Source organism: Gekko japonicus, unplaced genomic scaffold, assembly GCF_001447785.1.
Source record: "Gekko japonicus isolate JY-2015 unplaced genomic scaffold, Gekko_japonicus_V1.1 scaffold167, whole genome shotgun sequence".
NCBI classification, from domain to species: Eukaryota; Metazoa; Chordata; class Lepidosauria; order Squamata; family Gekkonidae; genus Gekko; species Gekko japonicus.
In genome coordinates, this window is record NW_015164670.1 from 1,149,317 (window position 1) to 1,166,770 (window position 17,454).

At 56.0% G+C, this 17,454-nt stretch overlaps 1 protein-coding gene across 1 annotated transcript in view; it reads right to left on the bottom strand.

Annotated features, from left to right (window-relative positions):
* RFX7 (regulatory factor X7) overlaps positions 1 to 17,454 on the bottom strand; it is a 25,573-nt gene that overhangs the window by 2,391 nt on the left and 5,728 nt on the right. The window contains exons 3-10 of the mRNA XM_015409160.1: positions 15,552 to 15,585; positions 14,350 to 14,432; positions 12,336 to 12,458; positions 7,792 to 7,908; positions 7,501 to 7,585; positions 5,654 to 5,861; positions 4,130 to 4,425; positions 2 to 1,812 (exon numbers count right to left, since the gene is read on the bottom strand). Of these exons, the coding sequence (XP_015264646.1) occupies positions 2 to 1,812; positions 4,130 to 4,425; positions 5,654 to 5,861; positions 7,501 to 7,585; positions 7,792 to 7,908; positions 12,336 to 12,458; positions 14,350 to 14,432; positions 15,552 to 15,585 (2,757 nt within the window). The remainder of the gene's footprint in view (position 1; positions 1,813 to 4,129; positions 4,426 to 5,653; positions 5,862 to 7,500; positions 7,586 to 7,791; positions 7,909 to 12,335; positions 12,459 to 14,349; positions 14,433 to 15,551; positions 15,586 to 17,454) is intronic.

Genomic DNA, 17,454 nt, shown 5'->3' on the forward strand with positions numbered 1-17,454 from the left:
CGTGGGGGTGGGCGTGGGGGTTGGGGTGTGGACGGGAGTGCCGCTGTTGTGGATGGGCTGGTAGAAGTGGGCGCTGCTGGGGTGAGAGGAGAGGGCCGCCCCTGCAGCCACGCCCGGGTTCTGGAGGGCGATGCCCAGGCAGGAGCCGTACGGGTGAGACCCGCTCAGGGACATCTGCTCCTCCATCAGGACCAGCTCCTCCACAATGCTGTCCTGTGTCAAGTCGTCGTCGAAGGAGAAGAAGTTCTCGCCGGGCTGCGAGGCCGGGTCCTCCAGCCCCTTGAGCCCCTCTGGCTGCAGGGGGAACTGGCTCGAAGGCTGGGCTGGCAGCGCCTCCGCCGGGCCCTCTCGCGCCGGCCCCTGCAGCGGCTGCCCGTAAGCGCCCTCGGGGAGCCCGTCAAAGGGCACCGGCTCCCAGGCAGACTTCTCCACCTCCTCTGCCCCAGACGGCCCGGCCAGCGTCAGCATGCCAAGGTCCTCCTCCTCCTCCTCCTCTGGCGGCGGCGGCTGCTGCTGCTCACTGGCCACGGGAGCAAAGTCCGCGTTCTTCACGAGCTGCTGCCACAGGTCGGGGTTCAAGCCCCCCTCGGGCGGGGCGGCGTTCTCCAGGATCAGCATGTTCCCTTCCAACTTCACCTTGAGGCTGGGCACCGCCGCCGCCAGCTGCTGCCCCAGAGCGGGATCGCTGGACGTGAGGATGATGTCGGCGTCTAAGGGGCAGCCGGCGGCCAGGCCGTGGGGTGCCGCCGCCGCGTTGACTTGGATGGTCACCTTGCGGGGGAGCTGCACCAGGGCCGCGGGGCTCTCGCTCTTGGCCAGAGACGCCCCACGCAGCAGGGGCCTCGTGCTGCTCCCTCGGGCCGCGGGGGCATCTGGGGCCTGGCCCAGCAGGAGCTTCTTTGCAGGGGGGTGCAGCTGGGATTCCGGGAGCGTGGGGGCCACCCTCTTCCTGGGGCTTCTGGCGGACAGCCTGTCTCCGCCGGGAGAGGAGTGGGCGCGAGCGAAGGTCTGAGTGGTGGGGGCGAGGGGGCTGGGGCCGCCGCCTGAGGAAGGAGCCGGGCCAGAGTCCGCGGGCCGGGCAAGGCACTTCCGCTCCGACCCTTCCGCCCTCGGGTTGCAGGCCGGCCTGGCCTCTCCCAGGCTCTCCTCGCTCGCCGCCTTCTGAGGCTCAGTCTCGTGCCTCCGCAGCGGAGGGGCCGGCGCGCTCGGCGCTCCCTTCGCAGCCTTCGAGGAAGAGTCCGCATCCTCTTGGCCCGGGGGGAGACTGCCGTCCGACGTGGCTTCGGGCTCCGTCTTGACCTCCACCGAGGAGGAGGAGGCTGCGGCAGTGGCCAAGCCCCCGCCCCCCACCCGGGCCCCCGGAGACTGGAGGGACACGACAGACCCATTCTTGATCTGCGGGACATTCCTCGCCTCTTCCGCCGCTCCTGAGCCGCCGACCACCGAAGCCGTGGGCTTGATCGGGGTGGTGGTGCCGGTGCCGCTGGGGGCCAGGGAGATGGCCGTCATCTTCACCACGTTCATGTGCTGGGCGGGGACCACGGTCTTGATGGGGCTACTGGTGAAGAGCACGGTGGTCGGGGAGCGGATGGTGAGCGCGCTGGTGTTGGCGGGCTTGGGGAGGATCTGGGGGTACCGGTGGCGGGCAGAGCGGTCGCCCACGGGGCTGGCGGGGACGTTCTGAGGAGTCTTTGGCGACTGCTTGACCGACTGCATGTGCTGAGTCACCACCTGGACGTTGAGCGGCAGGACCTTGCCATCCGAAGCGCTGACCGGGCTAGGAGAAGTCACCAGCTGTCGGGTCCTTGGCACCTGTGGGCGGACGACAGGACAAGTCCCCATCACACTTCTTGGAAGTCAGAACAGCAACGCAAAACAGAACCACGGGAGAGCCGAGAAAGCCGGCCTTCCGCTTTCCACCACGCAGCCACGCACCTGACCCCCCCCCAGTCCACACACACACACACACACCCTCCACCTATCCTTCTCTGGCAGTTGGCAAACACACAACTGCTTATCCTTTAGCTATTGTCCACTTTCTCTTTTCCTGTTCAGCTCTAAAGTCCTGGACAAAGCTCCCTCTAAGCTGTGGAGTCTTGTGAGCAAAAATTCAGCTTTTGTGAGTTGCCGACATTAAAGTTGTGAGCCAGCAATTTGGCTTCTGCATAAATGAGTCTGCTCTGGAGCCCCATCCTTCCCGAGCTGAGACAAAAAGGTGTGAGCCGGAGGCTAGAAAACTGTGAGCTGGCTCACACGAACTCAGCTGTGAGTTAACACTACTCCTGGACTGGACCACTTCCTCCATCTGGACTTTCTTGATCCCCTGCAAACTGGCTTCTCTGTGCTTTGCACACCAAAGGAACTTCCCTCTGTAAAACGGCCTCCGAAGGTCACCTCCCAGCTCTCGGTGGGACCAAGATCCGCTACTTCTCCTCCCACCTCCCAGCCCAGGGACCCATCTCTCCGCAGGCCTTGGTGGCACCACGGTCGGCTACTTCCTCTTCCTGCCTGTCCCATCAAGGTGCCCACTTCTCAGTAACGACAGGAAAGGAGGACTCACAACTTGAGAGAGTTAATCAACAGGCACCTGGTGACCGCGGCCATCCCGTTCCGGCATGAAGTGGCCGAAAACCTTCCCGAGAAGCTCTCTTTGGAAGCAGAATGTATTTTTCACCATGGATCAGCTTTTGAATTTAGAATAGGCAGGGTCAAGACCAATGTTCCCTTTAAGCTGCAGAGTCTTGTGAGCAAAAATTCTACTTTGTGAGCTGCTGGCATTAAAGTTGTGAGCAAGTGATTTGACTACTGCATAAGTTAGTTTGCTCTGGAGCCCCATCCTTCCTGAGCTGAGAAAAAAATGTCTGAGCCAGAGGCTAAAAAACTGTGAGCCAGCTCACACTCACTCAGCTTAGAGGGAACAGTGGTCAAGACATTTATTTGGGTGGGGGATGAGGGGGTGTTTGACAGTTACAGAAGATCTGATTCTTTCATGTGAAAGTTTGTGTACTTTACATTTCAGTTTGTTTGTTCCAGGTGCTGTGGTACCATCTGAACATCTCTGGCTGAGGAACCGAGGGCCTGAGCGGGTGGAAGGAGACACTTTCCTCACCAATACGGCGCACTTTCCTCACGTGCCGAGCAATGCACTTTCGGTCCACTTCCAGAGCATTTTCACGATCGTTTGCAAGTGGACTTTGCCGTTTCACACAGTAAAATCCCCTTGCAAAGTGCACTGAAAGTGGATCAAATGTGCTGTCATGATCTGGGCTGTGCCACCGGAGGCCTACTAGGCCCAGGGAGCCTGGCTAGCAGTAGGGGAGGCTGGGCCTACAAACCCCAGAAGGCCTTGGGAAGTTTTGGCGCCGATTTTGACCAATAGGGAAGAAGAGGGCAGGGGAATAAAAGAACTGATGCAAGAAAAAAAAAAGCTGTTCTTCTTCCCAGGGAACAGGGCCAGAAGGGAGGCTGCTGTGGGGAAGAGACCCTCATCCTGAGGGAAGGGTGAGTAGTCTAAGGCCACTTGAGATAGTGAGCTAGGGACAGTATATATTTAGACGCATTAGGGCATTTGATTTATTTTATTTTCACCCACTTACTGTTATTATTCTCTACCTTGTTTGTTTGACCTCCTGTAAAATAAACTATTTTCATTGTTCACTCTGCCTGGTCCTCACGCCTGTATTTCAGCCAAAAGGGAGGTCTGAAAGTCTTGGGAGGGTGCTCCGGGCCTTCTCAAGGGATCCTAAATCCAGAGTGGTGGCAGCATCAGGCGACACCTCACCTGAGCCGTGACAAGTGTCCGAAAATGTGGCCTTGCTTATAGTGCGTTTATGGGATTCCAGACTATCCAACTGGAATTCTGAAATGAAATTTGGGAAGAAGGTGCCAGGACAACAGCCTGTACTTGTTCAAACTGTTTTTGACTGCACACATTAAAAGTGTTTCTAAAGAGAGCTTTTATAGTTTTCCACAACAGAAGTTCACACACAGTTGCTTTAGGGTGCATGCATGCCTGAGTCTCTGTAGAATCAACCATTCAGGGGTCCTCCTCCGGGTCCTGGTCACTCCTCCAGCCCCCCGTCCTCAGGTGACTCCCCCCCAAGACCCAGAAGGGAGGCACGGCCCTTACCGTAATGGGGCTGGGGACGGCGGCCACGACGATCCCTATTGGCTGAGGAGACAAGATGGCGGGGCTCCCGTTGGACAGGCCGGCCACCCCGTTGCCCAGGGCGCTCTCGGCCTTCTTGGCGGGGGCCTCCCCAGGCAGCGGCGACTGCAGCTTCTGCTCCTGCTGCTTCTTCTGGATCTTGCGCTGCAGCTGCTGCTTGGCGTCGATGGGGGAGGGCAGGGTCTTCACCTGTGGCTGGAAGGAGTTGCTCTCGGCGGTCGGGACAAAGGCCGATGGCTGGGGGAGCCCTTTCATTCCTGGAAGGGAGAGGCCAGGGGCTCGCTGAGCACACGCCCCACGGCGCCAACCTTCCCCACAAGCCCTTCTTTGTCATGGCGAGAAGGCACGCACAGGGGGCGGTAGCTAGCTACATGCTCCAAGGCACATGCGGACAGGAGGCGGAGTCTGCCCAGCTCAGCACTGCCTGCTCTGACCGGCAGCTGCTCTCCAGAGGTGGAAGGGCAAAGAGTCCCTCCTCAAGGACTTTTCAGTTCAGAAAAGAGACGACTAAGGGGGTGGGGGGGGAGGGATGTGACACCAAGGTTTCTAAAATCATGCGTGGGGTGGAGTGACACAAAGAAAAAAATTTCTCCCTCTCCCAAAAGACTGGAACCCGAGGGCATCCCATGAAACTGATGGCCAGTTGATCCAGGACAGACAAAAGGAAACACAACTTTACACAGAGAGTGATTAAAAATTTCCGCTGCCGGAGTCTGTCGTGACAGCCACGGGAATACACAGCTTTAAAAGGGGATTAGATAGATTCAAGGAGGATAAGTCTATCAGTGGCTAATAGCCATGGTGGCTGAGGGGAACCTCCACATTCAGAGGCACTAAGCCTCTAAATCCCAGAGCCAGGAGGCAACCTCAGGGGAAGGCCTCGGCCTCTCTGCCCTGTTGCTGGCCCTCCAGAGGAACTGGCTGACCCCTGTGTGAGGCGGGATGCTGGACTAGAGGGACCCTCCCTGGTCTGACCCAACAGGGCTCTTCTGAGGTTCTTATCAGGGGAAGGCCTCGGCCTCTCTGCCCTGTTGCTGGCCCTCCAGAGGAACTGGCTGACCCCTGTGTGAGGCGGGATGCTGGACTAGAGGGACCCTCCCTGGTCTGACCCAACAGGGCTCTTCTGAGGTTCTTATCAGGGGAAGGCCTCGGCCTCTCTGCCCTGTTGCTGGCCCTCCAGAGGAACTGGCTGACCACTGTGTGAGACAGGAGGCTGGACTAGATGGACCTCCAGAGGAACTGGTTGGCCACTGTGTGAGACAGGGTGCTGGACTAGATGGGCCCTCAGTGGTCTGATCCAGCAGGGCTCTTCTGATGTTCGTAAAGATTAGGAGGCATGGGCTCAACTTTCCATATCCAATTATGGGGGCAGGGGGGAGATTCACACACACACCCAGAAAATGTGGCTTCTGATGAACTCCTTGGGGTTCCTCCACCCCCCACCTCCTCTCCCTGAAGACTCCGGAGAGGCCGCCGAGTCCTGACCTGCCGGGGCAGCAGCCATCACGGTCAGTGCTGCCATGGATTTGGTGCCGATGTAATGGCTCTTGACCAGGAAGCGGGCTAAATCCAGGACAGAGTCGAAGGGCTGGCTCAGCACCTTCTGGGCCCACTCGCAGACCAGCTGGCAGGCAGCGGACACCACTTCCTCGTCTGCATTCTGCAGGTGCCCAGCAGGCTCCCCTCCTTCCAGCTGAAAGACAGACAAAGAGGAGGCCCTGAGCAGCAGCCCCGAGCCGAAGCAGGCGGAAGGATCCCTGCTGTGTGGCCGGCCTGGGCTGGGGGAACATGCCGCTGCTCCAGGAAAAGGCCGCAGATGCAGGAAACAGTTTCACGGAAGAGCTGGGGGCAGTGTTCCCTCTAAGCTGAGGGAGTGTGAGCCAGCTCACAGTTTTTTAGCTTCTGGCTCACCCATTTTTGCCTTAGCTCAGGAAGGATGGCTCCAGAGCAAACTAATGGATGCAGCAGCCAAATCGCTCGCTCACAACTTGAATGCCAGGAGCTCACAAGGTCGAATTTTTGCTCACAAGACTCCACAGCTTAGAGGGAGCCTTGGCAGGAACCCTGCTGCCTGGAGCACTGCTGACTGTGGGCCTTTTCCCCCCCGAGGAAAATGCTTGTTCTAAAAAACCCCACAGTGAATAACGTCAGGACCAGTCTCGGCAGTCCAGCACAAGCCCATCTCTGAGTTCTGACACAACATCTGGGCTTTTTGGTCACATGTGCTGAATGAGGCCGTTTCAGTCCACTTCAGCGACCGTTTGCGAGGGGATCTTGCCATTTCACACAGTAAAATCCAGTTGTGAAGTGCACTGGAAGCGCACTATTTGGTGTGTGTGAAAGCACCCAAAGACTGAAATGAGGCTTAGGCAGTCTCCATGTAACTCTCAGGTTCAAGAGGGCTGGTTTGCGCAGGTAACAGGGCTGCACTGTATAAAATGGTTTTTCAATCTTCCTTGGATAAGTGATGACAGACGGTGGCCTATACTGCTGTGCAGAGCTTTGCTGTAAGTAGGAGCCAACTGATGTAGTTTCTGTACTGCTTTACTGCATCACGGGAACACTTCTGTGGCGCTTCAGATTTTTCTGGTGTTTCCAGGCGTCTAAAACCCTAAAGCCCTGGTTACGGAACGTCCCATCTCTACACTCTGTGTCATCTGCCTACAGTCCCCATGAGACAAGGGGGGGGGCTACAAGTAAATACACAAGGCCAAGGGCGAGATGCACCTCCGAGTGGAAGCCCAAGCTGCAGGACAATCGGCGCCCTGTTCACAAATCCACAAACCTCCGTGGCAAAAGCTCACCAGCCACCTAGCAGCCGTGGGAGAGGCCAAGAGGACAAAGGGGCTGTGGCGGCCCCAGGCCCCGGCGGAGGCTTGAAGACACACAACCCTAACCCTACTGATGAAGGCCCGGACGTGGCCCTCCCCTCTCGGAGGCAGCCTGCCTGCACGGGGCCCGCCCTCGCGACCAGAGGCTGCCCCGTCTTCCCCCCAAGCAAGGTGAGACCCCGCTTGCAAAGCGTCACAGCTCTACAGTGACGGGTGTTTTTTATAAGGCCCCCCAAAACGGCTTTGTGCGGTACAATATTTAACCGCAGCACACACATAAGGCTGTAGCCGGACAGTGTAGAAGGAGAGACGTTAGGGAAGGACGGGGACCTCCATGGGAAGGCAGGCCAGGCCAGGCCAGGCCAGACAACCTCCTTTCAGAAATGTTGAGCCTTCAGACCTGCCGACTGCAAAGTCCCTCTCCCGTGATGCAGGAGGGCTTTCCGCTTGATGCAGGGGGAGGCACAGGGGGGAGGACAGGCGTAGGTGCGTCTACTTTACCCCATCTCCAGTTTTATGGAAGTCCAAATTGGGCAGCGTCGGCATCTGCACGAAAGCTTTCTTCCGAAGTCCACTATAGCAATATGTGGATTCAAAAAATTAAGGGAAACAGACTTGCTATATTTGCTGCCAGTGCAACACATTCACGTGTGGACAAAGACTACTTTTCTTGAGGCAGAAGCAAAACAGGCACCAAGACATGTTTGGGCAATACAGAACTCCCCAAAGCAAGAGGGAACCCCCCCCCCGCCCAGTTTTTCTGCTGGCACCACCTTCCCCGCAAAAGGATATTTCGATTTGCCTCTGGTGCCCAAGCGGCGCGCCTTCATGTTGGGAAAGACGTTCTTCATGATCTTCCCAAAGTCAGCAGCACTTAGCGGGTGGTAGCCCAGATTGTCGCAATAGCTCCTGCAGGGAGAGAAGGAAGGAAGGAGAGGGGAATTCAGGGGACCAGAACTGAGGAGGCCTCGGCCCTTCGCTCTCAGGGCCAGCAAGCCAGGCAGCACGAACACACAACGCTCCCTCCGACTGAGTCAGAGACAGGGTTGACTGAGGTCAGCACTGCCCGCTCTGGCTGGCAGCCGCTCTCCCGAGTCGAAGGCAAAGGCGCATCCCAACCATTTGCAAGGACGCCTGTGGATGCTGAACCCGGGACCTTGAACCTGCTTTCCCCACCACCCTTGCTGGGATGCCACACAGCAGCCAGGGAGGTGCTTCACCCTTGGCGCCACCTTGCCCCCCGAGACAGCAGGCTGCTCCCCCGGGGTACGCTCAGGGGGGCACAAAGTAGGGGGCTGAAGGGACACAGGGCCCTCTGCCAACTGAGAAGGGCTCCGAATGGCTGGGTCCGTCTCCTGACTCTGGGGTCTGGCTCAGCCACCTCAGGAATGTGTCTGTATACTAAGGAAGCCAGGCCGCTAAGACAGACGGGAGGCCCAGCCCTCCGGTCCCCGCCCTCAGTCGCCCAGCTCCTGCCTCACTCCACTCCACCGCCCGCAGCTCTTTGCCTCCCCACTGGATACAGGTTCGCTTGCCTTCTTTACAGTCTGTCTTTTGGGGGGCATTGTTACCATTACTATTTACATTTATGAAATTTATGAATCGCCCCATCCCAACTATCGTAGGGCTCGTAAAAGGTAAAGGTTTCCCTTGCTCGAAAGCCAGTCGAGTCCGACTCTAGGGTTGCGGTGCTCATCTCCGTTTCAAAGCCGAAGAGCCAGCGCGGTCCGAAGACGTTTCCGTGGTCATGTAGCCGGCATGACTAAACATCAAGGCGCACGGAACGCTGTTCCCTTCCCACCGAAGTATACCTATTTATCTCCTTGCAATTTCTTGCTTTCGAACTGCTAGGTTGGCAGGAGCTGGAACCAGAGACTCCGTCATGCGGCAACCCGGGTCTTGAACTGCTGAACTACCGACCTTCCATAGCCTGCAGTTCAGCATCTTAACCACTTGAGCCACTGCCGCGCAATACTATGATGTACATAGTATTAAAAACAGCAGTCAAATTGAACATATTAAATTGCATTAAAAAACAGATGGCGAATAATATCTTTAGAGTTAATTATTCCCCTATTACAGACTACCGGCTGTTTCGAGGGCGAGGAAGAGAGGTCGAAATGAGCATGGAAAACTGAGGAGGGTGCCAGCTGAGGTAAAAACCGCCGCTGTCCTCTAGCAAAAGCCAAAAGCTTTTTGCCTTGTGCGTGTGTGCCCTTGCCTGGAAGTCATGTCGACCTCTGGCGACTCCTACTGGGGCACGGAGGACGTTCAGAGAAGTGGCTTGCTATTGCCTGCCTCTGCCTCCCGGCCCTGGTATTCCTTGGAGGTCTCCCATCCAAGTACTTGCCAGGGTCGGCCCTGCTTAGCTTCCGAGATCCGACGAGATCGGGCTGGCCTAGGTTATCCAGGTCGGGGCTACAGTCAGAGATCGGGCTGGCCTGGGTTATCCAGGTCGGGGCTACAGTCGGCCTTTCCGGCTGAGACTCATGACCGAGTACACAACATTTATGGCAGCCAACACAGGATCATATATCTAATAAGCAATGCGACAGGCCGAGGGGTTGCAGGCAATGCTCCCTCTCAGCTGCGGAGTCTTGTGAGCAAAAATTCTACTTTGTGAGCTCCTGGCATTAAAGGTGTGAGCGAGCCATTTGGCTACTGCATAAATTAGGTTGCTCTGGAGCCTTCCCTCCTGAGCTAAGACAAAAAGGTGCGAGCTGGAGGCTAAAAAACTGTGAGCTAGCTCACACTCTCTCAGCTTAGCGGGAACACTGGTTGCAGGGATTTTTGCGGACTGGCTTTGGATTCCATCTAGCCCCCAAGGCAACTGCTGTGTGGGTGTTTCTTTCTATTGCTGTCAAGACGGGATCTTTGCAAATTCAGCCAGGGATTTGCAAAAAGTGTCCACCCACCCCAGAGGCAGGTGCAGGGCCACTGGGAGGCATTTCCACCCCCAGCTCCTGATCTGCCCATCCCCCCCCCGATCCTGGTTCCAAAGACTCTTCCTTCAGGGGGGGCTGGTGTCTGGGTGGAAGGATGACCAAAGGTACCCAAGGCAACAGGCACATCCTGGGCATCATTCAGGGTGACAGAGGGGAGACTCCCGTGCCTGACCACACCCCGGCACCGGGGCCTTATCTAGCAAGATCGTTCTCCAAGGCAGCCTACTTCAGTTCCCGTGAGGCCCAAGCAGAAGAGCCAAGCTGCAATTTGCTTTGCCTGGCGTTCAGAGGCCAGGATGGAGAAGGAGAAGAAGAGGAGGAGGAGGAGATTGGATTTACACCCCATGGCCCTTCACTACCCAAGGTGTCTCAGAGCGGCTGACAAACTCCTCTCCCCCTCCCCACCACAGACACCCTGTGAGGTAAGTGGGGCTGAGAGAGCTCTGACAGAGACTGCTCTTGACAGAACAGCTCTGAGAGAACTTGTGACTGACCCCAGGTCATCCAGCCAGGTGCAAGTGGAGGAGGAGTGGGGAATCAAACCCGGTTCTCCCAGATTAGAGTCCGTGCTCCTAACCACGACACCCAACTGGATGGAGTGAGGAGAAGGGTTGCACCGCAGGCGCCACAGCGTCTCCAGCCAGCCCTGCCCGTCTGGCTTTCGGGTGGCTGAATTCGGCAGTATTTACAGAGGCAGCCCCCACAGGCTTCCCTTCCAGACGCACCAGGGCCTAGATCTGAAAGGGGGCCAAGGGAGGCCCCGCTCCGTGCCGCCATACACCGCTTCCCTCGTGCAACCCTCTGCTCCAGTTCCACCACAGGGGCCTTGACCTGGGTCTGGCACCTGCTCCCCAAAGCCCTCGCTCGAAGCGGACCCAATAGGGGTTAGGAGATCCCTGGCGATGTTGGGGTTGGAGCCTTGGGACGGTGGGGTTTGAGGAGGGGTGTAATATCATGGAGTCCACCCTTCAAAGCAGCCGTTTCCTCCCAGACAATTGTTCTCTGTTGCCTGGAGACCGGCTGTCATTCCAGGAAATCTCCAGCCACCGCCTGGAGGCTGGCAACCCTAGGGCGTGGCAAGGGTAGGGGGTGGGGAAACACCAGGCCTCAGCCCACGCTGCTGAGAACGAAAAGACTTGTTCCAGGTGAAGCTATGAGGTAAACACGAGGCCATTTTGTGAAGCTATGAGGTAAACGCGAGGCCATTTTGTGGCCCTGAGGGAAGTAAAGCGACTGAAAACGTGTAGGCCCCTGGGCCGCCCGGCAACCAGCCGCTGTTGCCACAGGAGTGGCCCCCTCCCTAGCAGCTCTTCCCCGAGGGCCTCCCATATTGATAGGCCCCTGAAGGATTCAAAATCGGTCATTTCTGACTGGGTCAAGTCAATGACTGGTCAGTCAGTGGACAGTTTCAATGCTTTTACTGGCTTTTAGCTTAGAACCAATGAGATGAAGGCAGAGCCTCTGCTTGGCAGGCGGAAGGTCCCAGGCTCAGTCCCCGGCAGCATCTCCAGTTAAAAAGGACCAAGCAGGAGGTGGTGGGGAAGACCTTTTCCCTGAGACCCTGGAGAGCTGTCAAGAGGGGCCGTGGCTCAGTGGAAGAGCCTCTGCTTGGCATGCAGAAGGTCCCAGGCTCAATCCCCGGCATCTCCGATTTAAAAAGGACCAGGGAGTCCATGATGGGAAAGACCTCCGCCTGAGACCCTGGAGAGCTGTCAAGAGGGGCCGTGGCTCAGTGGAAGAGCCTCTGCTTGGCATGCAGAAGGTCCCAGGCTCAATCCCCGGCAGCATCTCCAGTTCAAAAAGGACCAGGCAGCAGCTGATGCCTGAAACCCTGGGGAGCCGCTCGCTGCCAGTCTGGGCAGGGAATACCAGGTACCCTGATGGACCAAGGGTCTCTGATTCCGTGTAAGGCGCCTTCACAGGTTCACACATTCTTTGTGGAGTGAAGGATTTGAGTGCATCTCCCCCTCCCTTGATGAGTGTGCACCCCTTCTCCCCCGGCACACAGCGGGGCCAGCTTGGCACAGTTTCAGTGGCCAGAGGGTGTGACCGCCAAGTGTCACAGGGGCACAACCAGGCAAACACCCCACCCCCCCCCCCCCCGGTCCCTCCTCTCCCAGAGGCAGATGGAAACCTGGTAAGAGCTGCTCCGGTGTGCCCCCTCCCCCGCAGTGTGGGAGTTACTTCGTTCTGCCCACGCCACCCCAGGAACACTGGCGTGCAGGTGCCATGGGGCAGGGCCGAAGACACGGGTCCTTCCTGCCACCCCCGCAACACAGGCACAAAGCCACCAAGGCGAGCTCAGCTGCCCCCATTCCGATGGCCCCTCCACAAAGGGGCAGGTGCCCCTTTCCAGGCCCCCAGGAGAGCCCCCCCCTGGGCAGCACTCACTTGTACTCGTCATACACCTCCTGCTTGGGGAGGGACGTCTCGGGATGCTCCTCCAGGGTGTTCCGGATCCAGGAGAAGGCGTGCATTTGTTGTGCGCGGCTGGACGACACGGACAGCTGATCACTGGGCCGGGAGAGAGGAGAGCCGCTGGTCAGAAGGTGAGTGACGGGCCCCCCGTCCCCATCCCCACCAGGCAAGGAGGAAGGCCGCTGGACCCACAGACCGGCCTGTCCAGACAGACTGCTGGCTATTCAGCCAATTTCAAGACATTTGCATGAGTGCCAGCTCCCCCAGCACAGGGGCCCTTGGAGAAAATGCCACGTCAGAAGGAAAGGAACCCTGTCGATTGTCTCCCCGCAGGATCAACTTGCAGCCCCAGCTGACTGAATTCTATAACAAAAGGGATCACCGTGAACAAGGCGTCCAAATGTATAACAAACACCGTGTAAAACAATCCATTGAATAATATAACAATAACACCATTTATATTTTATATATAGAGAGAGTAAATCCAGTAAGTCAATAGCCACGGCACAATGAGCACATATATATACACCAACTGGTGTTATTTTCTCACGAGCAAAGTCTCTTTAACTTTTCTTCCGTTGACAGAATGAAGCCATCGACGCGCTCCTCCGGACTGTAAATAAGCCGTTTCAGCTGAACTTCCTCAGGACGGTTACACCTCTGGGTGTGTGAGACCCATTCTGCCAAGCTGAAAAGAGACAAGGCAGGTTAGAGGCTTCTGTTCTGTTTCATGTAATATTTGAAGGCCTTGGTTCCAGTCTATCTGCAGTCCTGAGGAAGTTCGACTGAAATGGCTTATTTACAGTCTGCAGGAGCACGTCAACTGCTTCATTCTGTCAACAGAAGAAAAATTAAAGAGACTTTGCTTGCAAGAATCAACACCAGTTGTTGTGTGTGTGTGTGTGTGTGTGTTGTTGTTGTTGTTTTTGAAGGGCTGTCATGTAGAAGATGAAGCGGATCTAATCTCTCTTGCTCCGGATTGCAAGACTAGATCCAATGGGTGGAAATTACAAGGGAGTCGCTACCGGCTAATTATCAGGAGACACTTCCTAACTGTCAGAGTGGTTGAGCAGTGGAACAGTCTGCCTCGGGAGGGGGTGGATGCTCCTTCGCTGGACGTTTTCAAGCGGAGGCCGGATGGGTATGTTGTAGGCATGTAGGGCTCTCTTTTGGCTCTGCTCCTGCAGAGTGCAGGGGGTTGGACTGGATGACCTGCAAGGTCCCTTCCAACTCTAACATTCTATGATTCTATGATATATATATACACATACACACACACACACACACACACACACACTCATTGTACCACGGCTATTGACTTACTGAATTTATCCTTCCCCGGAGAGCCTGAGACTCCCCATTCCGGACGTGCCGGCAGGCCCAGAGCCCACAAGGGCAACGTGGCTTGTGGGGATGAGCACAACTGAGCGGGGCTGTACCCAAGAGCCTAGACAGACAACATGCCTCCCCGCCCCCACCGCCCCAGTCCCAGCTGGCACCTCCTCTGCATCCAGACAAACCACCCCCGGGGTTCTTGGGGCTGCGCTGCAGGGTGTATCCCGGTCCTGGCCCCAGGGGTGTCTCTGGGCAGGAAAGGTGCCCGCCGAGTACCAGGCCAAGGAAGCTGAGGCTCTGAGCTCTAAGCCCAGGAAGAACGAGCCCAAATGCCCAGCTGGGGGCTCAAAGGTTCTGGCAATGCCTCGCCAACGCTGGCACCTGACATCAGGTTTGTAGCTGCCTGAACTGGAGGCAGAGAAGCTACAAGAGTGAGAAATGTGACAAGCGGAGCAGAGCACCCCAAAAATGAGAGGTGACAGAAAAGGGCACGTAGAGGGCGAGTTTTAACCAGAGACACAGAGCCCCGGCTCTAGGCAAAGGGTGGCGCCAGGGCCCAACAAGCTCCAACTGCCGCTGCCGCCCTGGCCTTGGGAGGGCAGGGGCCCTGGGAGCCAGGCCTCCAGGAAAGAACGTCCCAGGGTGGACTTACCTTCTCTCGCCATTGCTGGGGCCAGAAGGCAGTTGAAGGTAGAGGTAGAGTTTCTGTAAGTCTGTAAACTTCTCAACTTCTTGCTAAACACAGAATTTTTAAAAAAGGAATGCATGGTCATTGACTGGTTTTGCCACGAGGGGAAAAGAACCAGGTTTGCACAACGGATACAACACGTAAGAGCAGCCGAACTTTTCTGGGCAGGACTCCCTCTTCATCTGAAACTGGGAGTTCAGACTCCACGTTTCCAGTGATCCAAATATTTTAGATCACCCTCTGTTACTGAATGAGGAGAAAGACCTTGTCTTACAAAGCATTCCACTCATTCCCAAAGTCCATTATGGGAAATGGTCTTTCTCAGTTTTAGCTCAATATCCAAGCATGCCAGCAGTCCTAATTACTCTGACTCTCTGAAAAAGTTTCAGTCCAAATAATGCAATTTCTTTTGTTTACTATAGAAGTCTTTTTTATATATCCCTAGATGGCAAAAGTTAAGATCTATATCCTATGGTTGCAGAGGCCGTAGCAGTCAGCAGCTCTCTCTCAAATACTACGAAGACTTGCAGTTTCTTAGAGAAAATTAAGGTATTTATTAATTAAATTCATTTATACGCCGCCTTTCTCCCCAATGGGGACCCAAGTTGGCTTACATCTGTCTTCTCTCCTCCATTTTATCCTCACAACAGCCCTGTGAGGTAGGTGAGGCTGAGAGAGAGAGAGAGGCTGGCCCAAGGTCACCCAGCAAGCTTCCTTGTCATGCGTGGGGATTCGAACCTGGGTCTCCCAGAGACCAGTCCCGCACTCTTAACCACAACACTACACTCTTATGTATATGTTTCAACACGGTAATATATACCAAAAAGGACAATTTTTATATGATAATTAAGTTATAAATTATGCATGTTATGTTGTTCAATCAGTAAAAATAGTTTAAGCTTTGATAGGAAAGGAAGTATTGCAAATATTTCAAGTTCTTCCCCACATTTCCATTTCCCCCCCCTGGAAAATGGGGGTGGTATCCCCGGGGCTTCAGAATTTTCCAGAAATCTCACATCTGTGGTCCAGCCTCCCAGGATGAGGGCGCCTTCGCCGCAAAGCCGGACTTTTCAAGACCGGGGAATTCCTGGGCTTTTTGTTCTCGGCACCCCCTTCCCGCCCACCCGACCAAGGACCACACAGATCAGCCCTGAAGTTCTGCTTACCAAAATGCAGTCCACTTTCGATTGTACAGTTTTGCTAGAGAGAAAAGAAAAATCAGGATGAGTGCCCACGGTCATTGCTGAAGAGCACACCCAGAAGAACCACCCCTGCCAATGAGGAAGAGAGAAGCCGAACGCTTCCAGCCAATTCCCATGGCACGTCTGGAGAGGAGAGGCAACCCCTGGGCAAACAGTCAGGAGAGAAAACCGCCTCCCTCCTGCAGTGAGGCCCCTGCGCTGGGTTAAAGAAACAAAAGGTGAATTGCATGTACCACAAATGTGAGGACCAAAATATGTCAATTAAGAACATATAACATAACTATTATCAAGCATACCAAAAGACACGTACTTATTAGAAATCAGATAAAAACAGATATAGGCCCAATAATAGCCTCAACACTAAGCAACGAAGAAAAAGAGGGGAAGGAAAACTTAAAACAAGTCGAATTAAGCCAGAAGGTTAATCACCACAAATAAGAGGGCCAAATAACATCAATTGAGTACATACAGATATTATCAAGCAAATATTATCAATATTATTAGGAATTAGATAAAAACAAGATAAAAGCAGAAAACAGACTGGGCCTGTCCCTGATTTTATCTAAAAACCTTTTGGTTTCTTAACTCAGCTTGTTTGGCTTAAGTCCTTCTTCCCCTCTCTTTGTCCCTGCGCCTACTCTGAGGAACACCAAACACCTGTCAGCCCAGGACCAGAGGAGCTCCATCTCTCCCTGGGCAGAAATAAGAGCCATCCGCCGTCCCATGCGCGAGAACCACTGCTGAGGCAGACAACCACCTGCCTGCTCGCATTTTTCTTACACACACACAGGGTGCTTGCCAAGGAAGACTCCGCTGTGACGGTGGGGGGGGGGCTCCACCTCCGCCCAGCTTCCTGGTCCACCGACCCCAACCAGACCCGCAGGCCACCCCTCTCTCAGCCCCCCTCTCCCTGCTTCACCCCCCATCCGTCCCGCCTTGCTCTGCCGAGCCCTCCCAGGCCGACCCCGATTCCTAGAATTCTGCCCTCCTGTCCCCCACGGGCAACACCTCTTTCTCCCAGGAAGGCCCTGGCTTGGCCCCCCCTCCCCCTGCAGCTCTCCCCTCTTGGCATTTCTCCCTTCCCCGCCCTCTCAGGGGCACCCCACGGTGTTCCTCTGGTGCTGCTATTCTGAACACTTTTTCTCCAGAAGGAAAGAGGGCAGGAGTTGCTAGTCCTCCCCCAGGTCATGGGGGGGGGGGGCAGGTGAAAAGGGCTTCTCTGCCCCAGCTGGAGGGGCCACGAAGTATTAGGGAAGTGCTCCAAGACTGGACTGGCCTGCGCGCCCCCCCCCCCAGGTGCAGAGGCGCAGCTCGGGAGAGCCCGACCCCCTGTGGCACGTGGCACCCTCACACAGGCACAAACGGACCTTCCTGCCACCATCCATGACCCTCTGGCTAAGAGCAGGAAACCCCCCCCCACTTCCTTTGCAGGCAGCCAAGGCCTTGTGCTCCCGCCCCGCCCTTCACCCCCACCCGCAGGCAAAAGAGAAACGGCAAAGGAGAAACGGGCTCCGCCTCCACGCCTGCGTGCCCACTGCCTTCGCTCACAGCCTCTTCCCCGCTTCCTGCCCCTCCCGGCGACCCCCTCCCGCTAGTCATGCAACAGATGAGCCCAACTCCTCAGGAAGGCGTTTGCAGACTGAGGTTCTCCATTTAAGTTTTCAGAAATCCAGATTTCCAAACCACCCGGGGCTGCCGGCAGAGGCTGGGGCGACAGAGAGGGAAGTGGATCCTGAATGCCCGAGAGACGGCTCACACGTACCCTCACTACACAGCAAGCACACACGGTCTCCCTGCCTGGCACTTGGGGACACTGCCTAGAGCAGGGGTGTCGAACTCATTTGTTATAGGGGCCGGATCTGACATA